The sequence below is a fragment of the Populus euphratica genome, unplaced genomic scaffold (genome assembly GCF_000495115.2).
Source record: "Populus euphratica unplaced genomic scaffold, PopEup_1.0 scaffold4.1, whole genome shotgun sequence".
NCBI lineage: Eukaryota > Viridiplantae > Streptophyta > Magnoliopsida > Malpighiales > Salicaceae > Populus > Populus euphratica.
Window position 1 is genome coordinate 436,939 of NW_011499859.1, and position 16,518 is coordinate 453,456.

General features: G+C 36.1%; 1 protein-coding gene across 1 annotated transcript in view; it reads right to left on the reverse strand.

Moving 5' to 3' along the window:
- The window catches only part of LOC105124156 (uncharacterized protein At3g06530-like), a 20,427-nt gene extending 3,996 nt beyond the window's left edge, over positions 1–16,431 (reverse strand). Inside the window, exons 1-34 of the mRNA XM_011024049.1 lie at positions 16,084–16,431; positions 14,602–14,815; positions 14,419–14,514; positions 14,187–14,304; positions 13,927–14,100; positions 13,642–13,812; positions 13,095–13,150; positions 12,790–12,879; positions 12,554–12,702; positions 12,241–12,323; positions 12,019–12,144; positions 11,845–11,919; positions 10,858–11,026; positions 10,504–10,643; positions 10,316–10,408; positions 9,661–9,841; positions 8,380–8,471; positions 8,155–8,286; positions 7,863–8,022; positions 6,441–6,574; positions 6,211–6,292; positions 5,963–6,125; positions 5,161–5,236; positions 4,817–4,990; positions 4,659–4,724; positions 4,455–4,559; positions 3,515–3,604; positions 2,670–2,881; positions 2,347–2,548; positions 2,083–2,265; positions 1,659–1,754; positions 1,499–1,566; positions 1,069–1,408; positions 407–622 (exon numbers count right to left, since the gene is read on the reverse strand). Of these exons, the coding sequence (XP_011022351.1) occupies positions 407–622; positions 1,069–1,408; positions 1,499–1,566; positions 1,659–1,754; positions 2,083–2,265; positions 2,347–2,548; positions 2,670–2,881; positions 3,515–3,604; positions 4,455–4,559; positions 4,659–4,724; positions 4,817–4,990; positions 5,161–5,236; positions 5,963–6,125; positions 6,211–6,292; positions 6,441–6,574; positions 7,863–8,022; positions 8,155–8,286; positions 8,380–8,471; positions 9,661–9,841; positions 10,316–10,408; positions 10,504–10,643; positions 10,858–11,026; positions 11,845–11,919; positions 12,019–12,144; positions 12,241–12,323; positions 12,554–12,702; positions 12,790–12,879; positions 13,095–13,150; positions 13,642–13,812; positions 13,927–14,100; positions 14,187–14,304; positions 14,419–14,514; positions 14,602–14,815; positions 16,084–16,243 (4,686 nt within the window). The 5' untranslated portion in view covers positions 16,244–16,431. The remainder of the gene's footprint in view (positions 1–406; positions 623–1,068; positions 1,409–1,498; positions 1,567–1,658; positions 1,755–2,082; positions 2,266–2,346; positions 2,549–2,669; positions 2,882–3,514; positions 3,605–4,454; positions 4,560–4,658; positions 4,725–4,816; positions 4,991–5,160; positions 5,237–5,962; positions 6,126–6,210; positions 6,293–6,440; positions 6,575–7,862; positions 8,023–8,154; positions 8,287–8,379; positions 8,472–9,660; positions 9,842–10,315; positions 10,409–10,503; positions 10,644–10,857; positions 11,027–11,844; positions 11,920–12,018; positions 12,145–12,240; positions 12,324–12,553; positions 12,703–12,789; positions 12,880–13,094; positions 13,151–13,641; positions 13,813–13,926; positions 14,101–14,186; positions 14,305–14,418; positions 14,515–14,601; positions 14,816–16,083) is intronic.
- Positions 16,432–16,518: the final 87 nt, after the last annotated feature.

Sequence of the window (16,518 nt, forward strand, 5' to 3'; positions counted from 1 at the left end):
GAAATATGTTACTAAAGAGTCCACCATTTAGCACAAAGGTAACAAGCGAGGACTTGAACGGAACACTTATATAATGCACATGCATGCCTGCCCATCCACACTCATAAAACAGGTTCGACATATTCAGTACATTTTTTAGGCAAATACCTACAATAATCATTTTTTTCCTTGCATTTTCCCGTAACACTAAAAAAAAAGGAACAAAGAGAGGCGGTGAAATTAACAGAAGATGCTTTCATTTCTATTTAAGAATTGGATATGTCCTTTCAGGGCCCTAGATGTCAGGTTATTGATCCAAGTCCAAAAAGAAACATAGAGATACAGTCCAAGGGGTGTGTGCGGGTGCACTAGAAACTCCTAAATACTGTTTGTGTGTAGTTCACATTGCTATGCACATCAATAGTACCTTCTTTTTCACATTTCCATCTGAATTGCAAAGCAAACTAATGATGCCTCTGAAGTATGCGGAGGGGATCATAACAGCTGTAGTAGACCTCAAAACAGCATGCATACACTCTTTCATTTCCTTTCTGACTCTGACAGGCACATTTATTTGTTTTCTTCTCAAATCACTTAGTTGTGAAAGGCAAACAACGTGCTCCAAAAGTTCTTGAAGGGTTTCCTGCAGGTTAGCACCAAAAGAAATCAAATCATTTTTACTAGGTCCACATGTGTAAAAATGTTCCAGTGTCTTTCTCCTCATTCAAATACCTACCGGATGATATAAAAACACAGCAAAATCATAGTTACACCAGAAGAAATCTAGATGACTCTGCTTATCATATGAGACTGAAAAGTTGGGATGTAACGACTATGTTCAACCTTCATACACATTACCAAGAATATCTCAGGTCAATAAACAGAAGGTGAAAGCTTCTGAGGTCCCTACATATGATATTACAGCAACTACTGAGACATGTTGCGTTTAGCATGCCCTGCAGTTCCAGAGTCAAAGGCAGGCAAAATTACCAGATGATGGCAAAATGAGAGGCACAGACCATTCAAAAATTTCCTCCAAACAATACTAAATTTATGCATTAAGTTTGTTTCAAGTGAAGAATCAGCAACCTGAATTTTATCTGAATCCTCGCTTGAATGAAGTTTGAATGAGAATTCTGGATCTTCTAACTTATGTAAAATAAATTCTGTTGCAAATAGCAATTCCACAAACATTTCTTGGCATGAATTGCCAGATCCTATTAGTTGAAGCAGAGGAACAAGGGAGGGAAGCCAAATCCTGCATGAATATTGCTCACATATCCGAATTGCAAATGCATACTCCCACTCTCTCTCTACAGAAGATGTAATATCATTTGTTTCATCAAGGAGGGAGAGTCCTTTCCTAGAAACTAAGGACTGGAAAAGAAGGGCAAGCAATGAAGCCAAGCTATTATGTTCACCCAAAGTCCTGCAGAGAAGAATTTGAATTTAACAAAAAAGTAAATAAATGAAAAGAGCTGATAGGGATCATAAAATTTAAGTGGTAAATAGGTAATACCTCAACAAGTACACAACGATTGACAGCCTCCTATGCTCAGCAATTTTGGGCAATACATTCACAAAAACCTGAAGACACAATGCAGCCCAACTCAGATAATCAGTTTCACAGCAACTACATCCAATGCACAAGAGGAGGAGAGCGCAGAGGAATAGATTACCTGGAGCAATTTGTCTGTGTTGCGTGTCTCGGCCAGCCAGCAGGGGACAACTGCAGATATAAGATCCTCAAACACATGTTGTGAATGGCTGTCAATCTGTACATGTTCATGGAAAAAAAACAACGATTAGCATGCAGCTCCATGCTAAGCAATCTCAATAATATTTGGGTACTATTTTATTCTAAAATTTCTTTATCCACAATAAGGCAAACAATAAAATTGGGTTGAAGCCACAACTTCCTCAAAAAAAGATGTGTTGGTTTGAAATTGTTCTACATTTACATAAAATTCAAGAGCCTCTCCTTCAAACAAATTGCCTAGACAGTGAATCACACAAAAAGAACTCACATGTCCGTGTGAGCCCATACTAGATGAAAAAAGGCATTTCACAAGTTGTACAAGACCTGTGCATATATGAACAAACCTGTGAAACAGTTGATTCTCCAGCAACGGTAAATATATCCAATATATACCCCATTATATTTTCTGGAACAACCTTTACAATGGATGATAACAGTGAAAATACATGGTTGCGGACGACTCCACGCTTAGCAGACCGGGCACACATGATCAACAATTTGATATTGATTTTATTTGTTATGTCATCCTGGAAAAAGGAACAAGCATGAAATCAAACAGGCAGAAACAGACACATCATATCTTTCCAACTGCAAGGAATTCAACATACCTTTAATGGGATAACATTTTTTAGTGAACTGATAATATCTTCAAGAACAAGTAGAAGTGTTTGCTGAGTGTAACAAATCGTGCTAGACCCAGTCTGGGAAACTCCACATGAAGCTTTGATCCAGTTTTCATCTTGGGCAGGCATCCAATCATCCGAAAAGATTTTCTCAACAAGTTTGAATAAGGGCCCTATCAGATGCTCCCTACATTCCATTGTATAAAATTTCCGAGAAAATACACACTTCATTATATTGAATGGTAGAGCCATCAATTATTGACCATAAACTAATTATGAAGAATTAAGGTACAATTATTTAAACAGACCTGCTAGCAATATCTTTCTTGAGAATCATTATGTCAAGGAGGGAGCTTAGCAAGCATAATGCAGTTTCTACTTTACAAACCACATCACCATCTAAGGTGGATGTTTGATGCACTACTGATTTCCTTTTCTTCTTCCCGGATGCAGAACCACCTATACGACTTTCTTGTTCGAATATGAAATTGATTGTATGGACTACCGTAGAGCAGGTAACCTGCATTATCCACAAATGTGGTAGTCAAATATCACAAAAACAGTTTGTTTTGCATGCAATCACATGTTCCAAACATCTCCAGGGAAAAAATCCCAAAATAGCATTAAATAAGCTAAAGAAAGCCAAAGAAAACATGCTAGTTGGCAAAATATGAGCAATCGAATTCAAATGGCCCCAATGTAATCACTCCCAGCTCCTTTGAGAATTTATGTCAACCATCAAGGTTTGCATGAAATTTAGAGTTTACAAAAGATATACCTAATTCAATCCAACGAATGTGAAACACAGACTCTTATCTTGTTCCAACTTAGCATGTATTAATAAATATGTGATCCTTAAAGCTCATGTAATATATCACATAACTATCATACGTTAAAGAACAACCCACAAGGTCATGGTTTTGTAAAACAACAAGGTCTAACACCACCAACTTCATACAACATCATACATTTCAGTTGTTATTGGCTTGATAATCAAACTCTCTAGCTAATACAAGGCTGATCAGCATACAGATGTATGTGTGCTCACAAAAGTAGCAAGAACCAACATTAAACACGAGGCCTTGTTAGTTTAAGCACAATCCACGAAAAGGGAAGAGAAAAACTTAAGTAAGCAAATAAGAAGAGAACAAACATTTAAGCGCATCAAGGCCTCTCTTGTTGCATTTTGTATATCACCATTAGCATTGCGAAACAAAATCACAAGCTCACGAAATAGAAGCTCCTGCTCAACACAAAAAAAAAAAGTAAATAAAAGAAAGCATAAGGTTCTACTCTACTTCATAAAAATCACTAGGCAAACCAACTGATTACCACATTGGCCTTTCATAGATACACAAGAGAAACAAAGAACATTCTCAAAATTGAAATATTAGAAATATTTTATGTGCACTTCATTGTGAAAGTTTCCTGGTTACATAGAACATTTTAGAAAGATATATGCAACTGCTACAGGCTATGTTTAACAATACAATTTTTTTTTTTTTGGACAGGTGCCTTTTCCAATTCTCTAGAGTGTCCTCAACTTCAAAAGACCTGGTCCGTCCTCCACACTCTACTTATTGCAATTTTTGTTGTTAAATAATGAAAGAGTTTTCAACAGATAAACATATTTTCTCCATCTTTTCCACTGAACAGTGAATTCCAAAAAAGAGATGGTCAATATCGATTTAAACTGGATTCTCAAGATAAATGCACATTCCCCTTGCAATGTTCAATTGGACCAACATTACCTTGAATCAACACCAATTTTAAAATAGATAACCCAGTGACAGCATGTACAAATATATTCTTCTGTTGTTCCACAACCCTGCTGAAAATAATTATCACAACAATGTAGCATGACAACCAGTAATTAGTTGTTCTAGTTTCAATTTGGTGCTCTGCCATTAAAAGTGTCCCCCTAGCAGACATCAAAGAGATAGATCTGGGTTTTGGAGTTTTAGCTTTGTGCCTGTCAGTAGTTTCTCATTCTGTTTTTAAGCAGGAAATCTCGCCCTCCTACTTTGTAGTATTTATTCCATCACTTCTAATAGAATTTCTTTTTCTTATAAAGAAAGAAAAGAAAAGGGAACCTGTTTTTCAGTTGTGAATCCACTGTATAATGGGGCACTTAGCTTCTGCAAAACAGTAATGCAAGGTTCTATAATGGCAAATTCTTCAGAAGAGAGCCCATCCAGCTGGAAGAACAAACAATAACAAGCATCAACAACAAAGAGAAGACAGAACCATTAATATCAAATTACATCTGTCCAAACAAGCTATAAACAGCTTCTTACTTGCAGGGCCTGTAATAGATAATCTTCACAAGCATGCCCCTCCAGTGATGGAGGCATGGCACAAACCTAATACAGGAAGACAATGGGATCGGCATTGGGCAAAAGAGATGATTATACCACAGAAAAAAAAAATTCAAGAAACATGTCTGTGCATTTACCTCCAGTAGAAGGCACAAGATCTTGACTTCAGTTTTGGACAATTTCTGGGATGACCTGTCCACCTTGAAATAATATTGACGGCGTCTTTTCAGAAGTCGAGACAGCAATGACTCAGCTTCTTTAACATGAAGTAACATGCTGCCCATTCCTTTAAGCAAAGATATAATCATCATCTGCCAAACGCACACCCAATCAAATGTTTTTTCCAACTAAGAAATCCTACTATTCAAAAGAGGATAATTATGACACCTGTACTGAGAAGTTTTAATAGAATAACTGGAAATGATAGAACAATCAAAGATCAGTTCAAGAAGGAAAAAAAGATGAAAATAACAGGGCAAACCTTTGCAAACGAGGACAGTTGAAGTCCAGACCCCAAGACAAAGGCAAGAATCTTTTCTTTAGTAGATTGATCAAATCTGAAATGGTATGTTAGGTAAAAAGTTGAGAGCAACGAACTCCTATTAAATAAAAATCAGTATGATGATCATGATGAGAACCATTACATCCTAAAGAATCTTACAAATTGAGCACAAACCAAAAGAGAATGATAAGAAAAATTGCTTGAGCTTCATAGTCAAGATGAAGCATTGTATTGGTTAAGAGATTAAGATATTTAAACTCTATGTCATTCTTAAGCCTGTTTAATATGCAAAAAACAGCAGTCACCTATGCTATAGCATTCGGCACACAATATTTAAATATCAAAGATACAGCATAAAAAAAAACTGACAAATTATTCCAGGTGCTTAAGGTATTGTTCAAAATAATTATATAGCATAAAAAGGTTCAGAACCCCAACTTCTGACTTCATCCACAAATCACTTAAAGAGATGGCAGAAGTGGAATGTTTTATTAGTCAATGGTAAACACATCAGGTCATTAGGAGAAAGAGGGAAGACTACTAGGGGGGAATGATAAGTTATAAAGATTCAGAAGAGGCCAGGTCAACTCATGCCAAAACAGCCAGACAAGGCTGCTTCTATGTCAGCCAAGCATCTACAGGCTCACCTTAGCCTGCCCTTACAATTTGCTAGCTTCTTGACATAAATCTATTGCAGTTATTCTGTGTGAAGGATCAAATTTATACAGAAAATTCGGGCATACCACCACAAGGGGAAGAAATAATACACTGGATAAATTACCTTTGTTCAACATTTTGTGGTACCAGAAGGCTATTCCTGGATGAGCCAAGCAAATAGCACAAAAACGAGGGTAGAAAATTACTGTCTGATAATATAAGCCTTTTTTGTTGCACGATCAGGCCCAATAACTCATCAAGAAAATGACTCCAATTTGCATTGTTCCCTGTTATTTATTCTGTTCAGAATATATCTGTACAACTGAGAAAGACAAGGACAGCCTATATGAAATTTAATATCACCAGAAATACCATTTTTCTTGCTTAAATAGTCAGCGCGCTGTGACAGAGCAGATAACCCTTCAATGCAGCCCATGGAAGCAATCCTGAGATCCTGAAATAAAGGCATTGGTCTTATGGAATCAGACCATGAATGTATATACCACTAACCCAGCAAAAGATTCAAATGGTAATTAGCATGTTCAAAACAATAATTAGAATGCATGAGAAGCATCAAAGAACCAAAAGGTTTGAGAAAAAACCTGGCTATCAGAGGCAAGAGGAACAAGAAGTGAGGGGAAATTCAATAGAAGCTGAAGCAGCAATCTATCGTCGGGTTCCGAGCAAAGGAATGCAAGACAATGAAGGCTCTCAACTTGGACAGCAATGGAAATGTCTGCAAAATGAAATATCCAGGATAAGAACATACCATTGCTGCTAGAGATTCAGCTCATTCAACAATTAGACAGCCATGGAACCTCAAGAATTTACACCAACAAGAAAAATCAATCCATCAAGGAAACTATTTGACAAACGGAACGGAGAAGCAACATAAAACAGTGCCAAAATGGTTCATGGGATGGTAACAGTCTTGATGGTGGGACCATAACAGAGTAATGGCACAACATCCTTGATCAGTGAACTGTATATGTATAACACCATTATCATGCAAATGAGTTACCAAATAGAAGAAGAATGTACCACCAGATTCAATAACCAGGAATCGAGAAATATCCATAACATACGGACAGCTTTCTCAATGGAAAGCGATACAATTAGCATCCTGGAACTAAAATCACACTATCACCATTCTTTTTTATTACAGTTCCAGATCGAATTGCAAAAGGAACGTGACTAATCATCAATGAGTTAATAGCATGTGCAAAAACAAATTAAGTTCACTTCAACACCACCTAACTTTTCTGTTTTCTTCTGACAAATTATATTACATTCAAGGATTTTTTACTACCTATTTCTCTAATTAAACAGTTACAATGACGTAATTTGAATTGTTATACAGCATTGAAGTGAACATATTCAAAACTCCATCTCAGCCTCTGCAAACTATATCCAGTAGGATTTCTGTAGCTTCTTCTCTATACCCTACCTTCCATCTTTCCTGTTCCTGCATCTCTCCCTTCCATTAAAATTATAAATCTTACACAATCCATACAGGAGTTCATCTTATTTCCTTTCTCTCAACCCTCAATATTTCAGTTCATGCTTTCACCCCATTATTCTTTCTATTAACAAGGAAGCATTAACAAAATGGCAATAAAGAAATTAGCTTTAAGGATTCAGCACAGAGTTATGCACAATATACTTCCATACTTCAAAAAAAATTGGTGGGACTCATTAAACCTCACTGAAGTCTCATCATCAATGGTCAGCGTACAACAAAATCAAGAACAGCAAATCTCCAAAAAGACCTCAATCCCACAGACAACAATTGAATTTGTGAGCATCATTGGAAAGAAAACAAAAGTGAACAAGTGAATAAAATGACAGAGAGAATGATAGGCTGGGAAGAAAGACTTGATAATCAGCCTTTAAATTTAATATGCGAGGAGAAACATCAGAAGAAAATTGAACCAAGCTTTAACTCCATAAATGAGCTATGAATGACTTCTAGATTAAGTAAGAATGATATATGGAGTCATGCAGTAAGTAAGCCAAAACATTACCCTCACTAGTGTAAAAACCAGACAGAAAATCAATAGGAGAGATCTTGCATTTTGTAACAAGGTAATGAAGATGCTCCTTGAAAAAATGCTTGGACTGAGAGTTCGAGAAAAAGACAAATAAATCTGTAAGTCTGCTGCTAATCAACTGCTGATTGTCCTCCTGAGAATGTAAAAATTAACATTTTCAATGATTGTCTTGTATCCAGATAAAAGTTTTAAGGATTCAAGAACTAGCCACAAAAAAATGCCGGAAGGGAGAAGGCACCACCAACCAAAAAATATATGGGCCTACCATTGAAGTAAAAGCCTCCAATAACCTCCAAAAGGTGCAGATTAGGATATTAATATTTAATGCCTTGAGATCGGTGTCAAACAGCTGATCTAGGAACCTTCCACAATCCCATTGAAGCATGTCATTATTGAACTGTCAGCAGGCACATACCAAAAAATGAGGGAATAGCACAACCAGAATCAAAATCAAACTTAGGATACACAGTAAGAAACCATGTCAACCAACCTCATTCCCAGAAACAACTGCAGACTGCAGCTCCCACTCAGTCTTCAGAAAAGAAAAGAAAGCTTCAAAAAGTGCTGAGAATTGCTCACTTTCTATCATACAAGAATAAAACAAACAATTCTTGTCACAGCATTTCTGGAAAGCAAAAGCACAAATGATATAGACACAAAATTGAAAGTGATAACAGTCACATTAAACAAGATATAAAAATGATAGTCGATAACAAACAACATGACACAAACCAAGGATTCAGCAATAGAACTACTGTAGGTTGTAGCATTGAACTAGTAACTGAAGATTTTCAGGGCAGACAATGTCCAACTTGGTGCCTGGCATAAAAGGGTTCAAAAAGAGACCTTCCGGTCAGACCTGAAGCAGATCCAAGGTCATGATATGGTGATATTGAATCTAAAACCTGTGCTGTCCAGCTCAGTGTTCAAAAAACATGCCAATATTAGTTTATAAATAGCAGTAGCTGGCATCTTCCACATTTCTGAGGCATTTGTCTAGGAATTTACCTCAATTTGGGAAAACTCGGCCCCCTAGACATGAAGACTGCTTCCAAAGAAAACATGTTTAAGAACTTTACATGCTTCTTGTGAAGAGCCTAGATTGTGAATTGTGCCGAGTTCAAAACATACAATATCATAACTATGTGAAACAAGCACCTACACAAAGTGAGCACTAAGAAGAAACCTCAACATGCTGATACAACTTTCCTAAGAACACTTGTACAGAGCTTTGGCATGCACTTCTATAAGACAGTCACTTACATCATTATAATCTGCCTTCAATCCTCCTAACTGTTTTGTTCCACATCAACAAATACATCGCACAGAAATCTTACTACCAAAACAGCAAGCCACTCAATAGAACATTCTTAGGGAGTAGCTGTACAATCTATTTAATTCTGATGCCATCATTTCTCTACTGCTGTTCAAATTCCAGGTTTGATATTTTTTTATTTTTTTTGCAAATTTCTATGCAGGATAAGTGATAGGTCAAAAGTGAAAACAACAACTAAGCCTCAAAGCCAAACTAGCTGAGGTCAGATATATGGATCCTTTTCTCCATTCAGCCCGATCATAAACCAAATGTGAATCAATATAGCTCAAACTCAAAATTAGGTCCAGTTTGGGGAGGTGTGGTTGTTGATAGAATTGTACTTCAATAACTAGCAGTTCATACAATTCAAGGATTGTTATGAGCCAAGGAAGAGACAATGTTCTTACAAAAAAGTACAAGAACAGAAAATGTTCTTATAACAGAGCAGAAACTTACTATTCTTTGGCCTAAGAAATGATTGCATCAGAACCAAGAGCAGAAGCGTCTTCGAGACAGTACAGTCACTGGAGCTGTCAACAAGCCAGGTCATATACTCACCCGGGTGCATTGAAAATGTTTCTGCCAAGCCATTAACAATCTTCATGTTGATCGAAGATATAACTTCCTGTCGTAATTTCTGAATTTTTCTCCAAATTGTAACATGCAAGTATTAGATGATACAGTCATAAATCAAACTTCATATAATGAAGTTACAGAAATGACAGCGGGAACTGAAAAGAAAAAAGAACTTCCACCTCATTTACCACAATTTTCTCAACCACAGAAACCTACTAGACACCATGAAGGGGCCTAAAGGTCAACATCCAACTAACACAGTGAGATACCAATTGATTGACCCAATAGCATTAATTTGTTTCAACAAATAACATCAAGAGTTCGTGTTGAAGAGATTTAAAACTTGGCAACTGGATAATTCTTGGATACCATTCTTTTCCTCGGCAAGATTAAATTATATATCCACTACAATGACGAAAAAATTGGCAGGTATGCAAAATTAAACACCACCGATAATGAATAAAAATAATTGGCTATATTATCAAGTTGAATCATGTCAGTAGAAAGCAATAAAAAAGAACTCGAAAAAACTTACCACCACTTCAGAGGAAACAGCAGTGAGATTATTATAAAATGGCCACTTCACTTCTTTCACCAAGTCCAAGACCTCCAAATTTAGCCTCTGTGTCTGCTTGTATAACTTGGAGAAGTCAACAAATAACATGGAAGACAAGAAGGAACCATATTGCTCGATTTAACATAAAAATAAGAGAAAAGAAAAACCTTTTGAAAAATTAGGAGAAGAGGAAACATCATGGCAGCAAGTTTCTTTGAATAATCAATCTGATCATGAAATGTTGAGACAGCAGTCTTCAAAAATGCAATTGCAACGTCATTAGCTAAAGCAGCTTTATCTGATGCACCTGCCAATGTCAGAAATGAAATAAGATTAGAAATTGTGCTAGAGCAGAAATTTGTATGAGTAAAACTAAGTTGTTCACAACCACTAAGGTTCAAACTAGTAGTCGAGTTTCAATTAGTGGAGCAAAAAACTAATATTATACATGATGCAGAATGAGGAGGCCAAATAGTCAATCAAATATACAAGAATAGGCATTATGAACTAGTCACACATACCTGACCTTAGGGTGCTAACACATTTTTTAAGCACGCCATCTAATGCTTTGAGAAGATCAGAAGGACTGATGATTTCAGACAATCCTTTAAGAGATAAAGCTGCTTGAACAACTGTTAGGTCATCATCACGAAGTTGGCAGAATACAGCATCTTGAATGGTTACAAGCCTCTGAATCAAATGCAAGTCAAAAGAAAAATCAAATAATTTTTTTTATGAATCAACCTGGAGGATGTAAGATTTTGACGGACAGCATGGTTTTAGAAGGATATCACATGTTATCACATTCACCAAATCCAACCAATACAGCACATAAGAATTATTACCCACTCAATCAGCATGTCCAAAAATGCCAATCAGAAGTTTTAAATTGATTTATTCAACAAACAGCTCTCCAAATATTGAAAAAATTGGGAAGTTGATAATGGGAAACTGATAGCTAGCAATGGAATAAAACTTCTGTGTTCAAGAGGTGCCTCTCCAGAAGTACATGTAAAGAGTTTTAAGGAATGCGGAATTAGGTTTTTGAGGGAGAAAAGACTAGCCTAAATGTATAACACCAGATTGCACAAAACATTATAGAAAAAGAAACAAAATGTTGAACATCACAGCTTAGCTTAAAAAAGATGATCAAAATAGGCTGGCAGAATGAACTTTGTATCAACTTAAGAAAGAAAATTGCATTTCTAGCATAAAAGTATCAACTATTCACATGAGCAGAGTATATAATTCCATCAAAGAGTAGAATAATGCACCAAAGTAACCAATTAAGGAAAGAAGCAGATCCAATGAGGCATTGATCCAGTACCTAAGAATTCAAGGATTAAAACTCTAGTAGTTGGAATGTCCAGGTTCAAGTATCTTTATCCCCAAAAAATAAAATAAAAATAGCTACTTATGTCAGGGATACTGTGGAGAGTTGATGTATCCACCACCTTTAACAGTGGCAACAATAAGGAAGAAATAAAATGAAATGCATCAAATATTACCTTTGAATCAACAGCCATGTTTTTCAGATCAACATGTCTGTTTAAACCAGACAATGTAGCACGCCGGACCTCAGCCTGTAGGAAATTACAAAAACATAAGGGTTAGCAATATGCAAAATAGAAACAACTGCCAAACATATCATATTCCACAAATGCAATCCTAGTGGATAATACCTTTGGATGGTGCAAAGCAAGCCAAATTTTAGAATCAGAGATGGAAGCTGACATATCCAAGTTGCCATCCAAAATTTTGCAAATCTCAAAAACTGCATCATCATTTTTGGATTGCACTTTGGTGTCCTATCAGGAAAAAATGGACCAACAAAACATTGAGAGAGAGAGAGAGAAACACAGATAGAGCAAGAGAGTGGGGAAGATAGGAAGCCAGTCACAAACCTCCAAAAACTTCTGAACAGCTTGATGAAGTTCAAATGGATAAATTTTATTAATAACCATCAGAATGTCCTTTGCCCAGCTTCCTGGGAAAAATAGAACAAAAGAGTCGTGATAAGTGGCACTGTCAAAAAAATAATCATGAGCCTAAATGGGATGGGTTCAAACAAGCAGCTCCAAACACAATAGAATGGTAAGAAATTGAATAGTTGCTGAACAGCCGAAAAAAGAATTAAAGTTCAAAAAATTCTTCACTGGTGTGTCTGCATAAATAGGTAACCCAAAAAATATTCCAGCACATGCGCAAGTAACATACCAGATTGAGATGATGATGGGTTGCTATTTTTCTGAGACATTTTCATGCAAGACAAGAGGACCTTTGAAACAACACGATCAACAAAATTCTTTATGGGAACTGTCTCCAATATGGATACCAAAACATGATGATATGTATCATCAGAAGAACTGTGAAAGAACAACGACAGGTTCAAATGCAATAAGTAAATGAAGAAATACATCTGCAAAACTTTTAAAAATCAGCACAGTTCACACCTGTTGTCAACCAGAGCTTCCAAAAGCACAGCAAGAAATCTATCGATATTGAACTCCTTAGAAAGTCCCATAAGAACCCCAGCTATTTCCCTTCAAAAAAGTACCCAAACAAAAAAAAAATAGAAAAGACAAGACAAGACAAGATGAGTTAATGACAAAATAGAAAAGACAAGACAAGACAAGACAAGATGAGTTAATGAAAAAATTGACAGCCAGAATATCTAAAGTTAACAAAATACTGATACAAGAACATAGACTTCATGCAGTTTTGCAATGCTCACACATTCAAGGCAACAAAAATGTACCTGGTTTCCTTCAAAATCTCCAGTACCTTCTTCGGGAACACATCGACTGATTGCAGCTGACAATTTTATTTTATTTTTGGCAAAATGATATGAGTAGATAAGAATGAAGGCAAATTATGCAAAAGTACAACACAAGAAAAATGTTTGACAATGGAGAGCCCGTTTACATAAAGGAGCCTCCACCTGACCAAGTAAGCAATTAGAATGATTCACAATATCCATCAAAATCATAATTTAAACAATATCAACTAGTTATATTACCTAAAGTCATTACTCTGTACCTCTCTAGCACAGTTTCAGAAACAAAGATGCACAAGCAAAGTAACTTGTTGGTAGCGTACACCAATGAATGAAAACACAAGGAGAAATGACAAAGAGAACTAAACCAAATCCAACTTTTTAAAAGCACTAACAGCAGCAAAAGAAAAGGACAAAATATGAAACGAACACTGCACAAATTGATAAAACATCAACAGATGCAGAAATCAGCCATTGAATTGACATAAGCACATTACTGACACAACAACATTAGATCACGAAATAGTACCTGAACGAGATTTATTAGAGCCATAACTGACAAACGAAACCATTGCAGATCAGTTGACTTGCTTGCATCTTTTGGAACTATCTCAGCAATTGATCGCATCAAACTTTTGACAAGTTTTGGAGACAAGGAAACCTTATTTGCTAAGAGACAAACAATCATCAAAGCAGCAGCCTACAAAGAGAGACAGACATTATACACCATAAAATTAAGAGAAAGAGAACAAGTCAAAAGAAAGAGATCACACATTGTCTTCCCTGACTCAAAAACAGCACTTTCAAACCTCACCTTATGATCTGAACCTCCTTTGCTGCCAGGCTGAAGTCCAGAAATAACAAATGGAAGGATTCTCTGCACAACATCTGTATTGACTGTTGTTATAGAACCCAATACCTCTATGACCACTGCTGTGCAAAAGCTGACTATAGGCCTTGATGGCTGGAACTTCTTTGCAGGAGATGCCTGCAACCAACCATTCTATAATTAAAACATGCACAATAAGATAGCAACCAAAAACCTGAGAGATGCAAAATAATCAAAACCCTCACATAGTTGCACAACGCCTCCAAAACTCCCATATCTCGAACACACTGCTGCACCATGACATTTCTAGGTGGCGGTGCACCTGATGCTTTTACACCATCTAGAAACTTCCATTTACCATTCCTACACCATATCCAGGATAAAAGAAGAGAAGTGGAAGAAGAAGTCAAAATTCCAAAAAACATCACCAAGATATTAGTATCCTTTCAATGACTTACAAAGAATCCATCTCCCCACCTTGTATCAATCAACTGAACTATTCGAACGAATGCATGAGTATCATGGTAAGGCAATGAGCATAAAATCAAATCCTCGAAATTGTATACATGTATCCTGCAAATTCCAATCATTTTCCACATTACAAAACACAAACAGCTAAATTCAACATAACCTTAAATTAAAACCTCAAACGATACTTACTTGTATCTTCGTATCAAGTACTCAAGTGTCCTAAGCGATGCAGGCAATTGAAGATGTCCAGATAGTAACCTCAAATATGAACTGATAGTCGAGTTAATATGCTTATTTTCCTCCCCAGTCATCAATTCTCTATCCAACTCTTTACTTTTATGACTAAACAAATCATTTTTATAGTTCTTAAACCTTTCATCGGCGCTTACAAGTACTTCCAAACCTGTGAAATTTAACAAACAAAACAAGACACATTTGATCAAACAAAGCAAAACATGAACTAAAATAACAATCTTCTCTCAAATGCACCATCCAAAAGCCAAAAAAGAAAAGGGCACACTTTATGCCAAATTAATTTTGCAAAAAAAAAATAAAATTCATGACTAAGCTCTAAACAAAATGCAGCCAAAAATCTCTTTTTCTCGTATTTAGCAACCAGAAGCCAAATAGAAATCACACTATATACCAAATTATCTCCAGAATAAACTAAAAAACTCCACAACCAAAAACCACAAATTCATTTTGCAATTGAAAAGAAAGCCAACTCAATAGTCAAACCCTGATCAAAATGCAGCCCGAATAAACCATCTTTTCTCTCAAACTCGACAATCAAAAACAAAAAAAAAATCACACCTTATACCCAATTATCTAGACAAGCCAGCAGAAAATCATGAGGCAAAAAAAAACACAGCTTCTTTTAATAAAATCAATCTATTGAACAAAACTTACCTATAAACCTGTGAAATTTAAGGCGCAAAACTTAAACTATTTTACATGAAAATGTTTTCTTATTTTTCCCATGTATGTTTCATGTATTTTACAGGAAAAAAAAGTAGCCAAAAACAACCTCAGCTTCTTGTAATAAAATCAATCTATTTAACAAAACTTGCAAGTACCTACAATTTACAAACCTCTGAAATTTTTACAGGCATTTGTCTGGAAAATGTTTTACATGAAAATATTTTCCTGATTTTCCTATGTTTGTTTTTGTCAGCATAAAATTTTACCGTGAATCTTTAAACTTAATTCATTTGTTGTAAAATAATTTCATCTCATGAAGTTAAAATATTTTCTATACATTAATCCACTCACAATATCATCCGATTACAACCACCACCTCATCACAACCACCTCCGCTGCCACCAGCCCACAACAAGAAAAACACACTTCATAACACAATTTCGCGCAAAACAAACATAAAACTATTTCGTAATGAAAAAAAAAGTTAAATATCTAAATCCTAATTAAAAATCAGCCAAAGAAACTCTCTTTTCTCTCATATTCCGTAACCTAAAGCTAAAAAGAAACACACTTTATACGAATTTGCTCGAGAAACAAACAGAAAACATATCAACAAAACAGCCACAGCTTGTTTTAAAAACTAAACCCTAATCAAAATGTAGCCAGAAAACATAAAATTGAGCAAAAAAAAAGAAGAAATTGGCATTTGGCGTGTCAAATTGAAGTAATTAAAGCAAGGAAGTAACAAACCTGAAAGTGCAATGTCAAGTATAGTATCGATGTCAAGATCAGCAGCTTCTTTAGGATCGAATAAAATGGAGGGTCGGGTGATGGGACGTTTTTTGGACTCCAAACCAGTTTGAATCACTGACCGGATTGCTTGTAATTGAGAAGCTACACTTGTCGTCATGCCTGCTTACAAGGAGAGAGTCTTGTTAAGGAGGCGGTCGGCTAAAACCCTAGAAGAAGGTTATGGGTCTTAGGGTTTTAAGCAGTAGCGGACTGGCGGGTTTTGTTAACAGACTGGGGGAGGGATTTAGGGTTTTAGTGTTTGAAGATGGTGGTCAGGCTGTTGGAAATAGTTCTTTCTTGTTACGAACTTTTGATGGTCACACGGCGTCGTTTGTTATTAAAGGCGGCAAACTGGGACCATGGTCCGTCTGACCTGAAGCATGGGTAATAAGA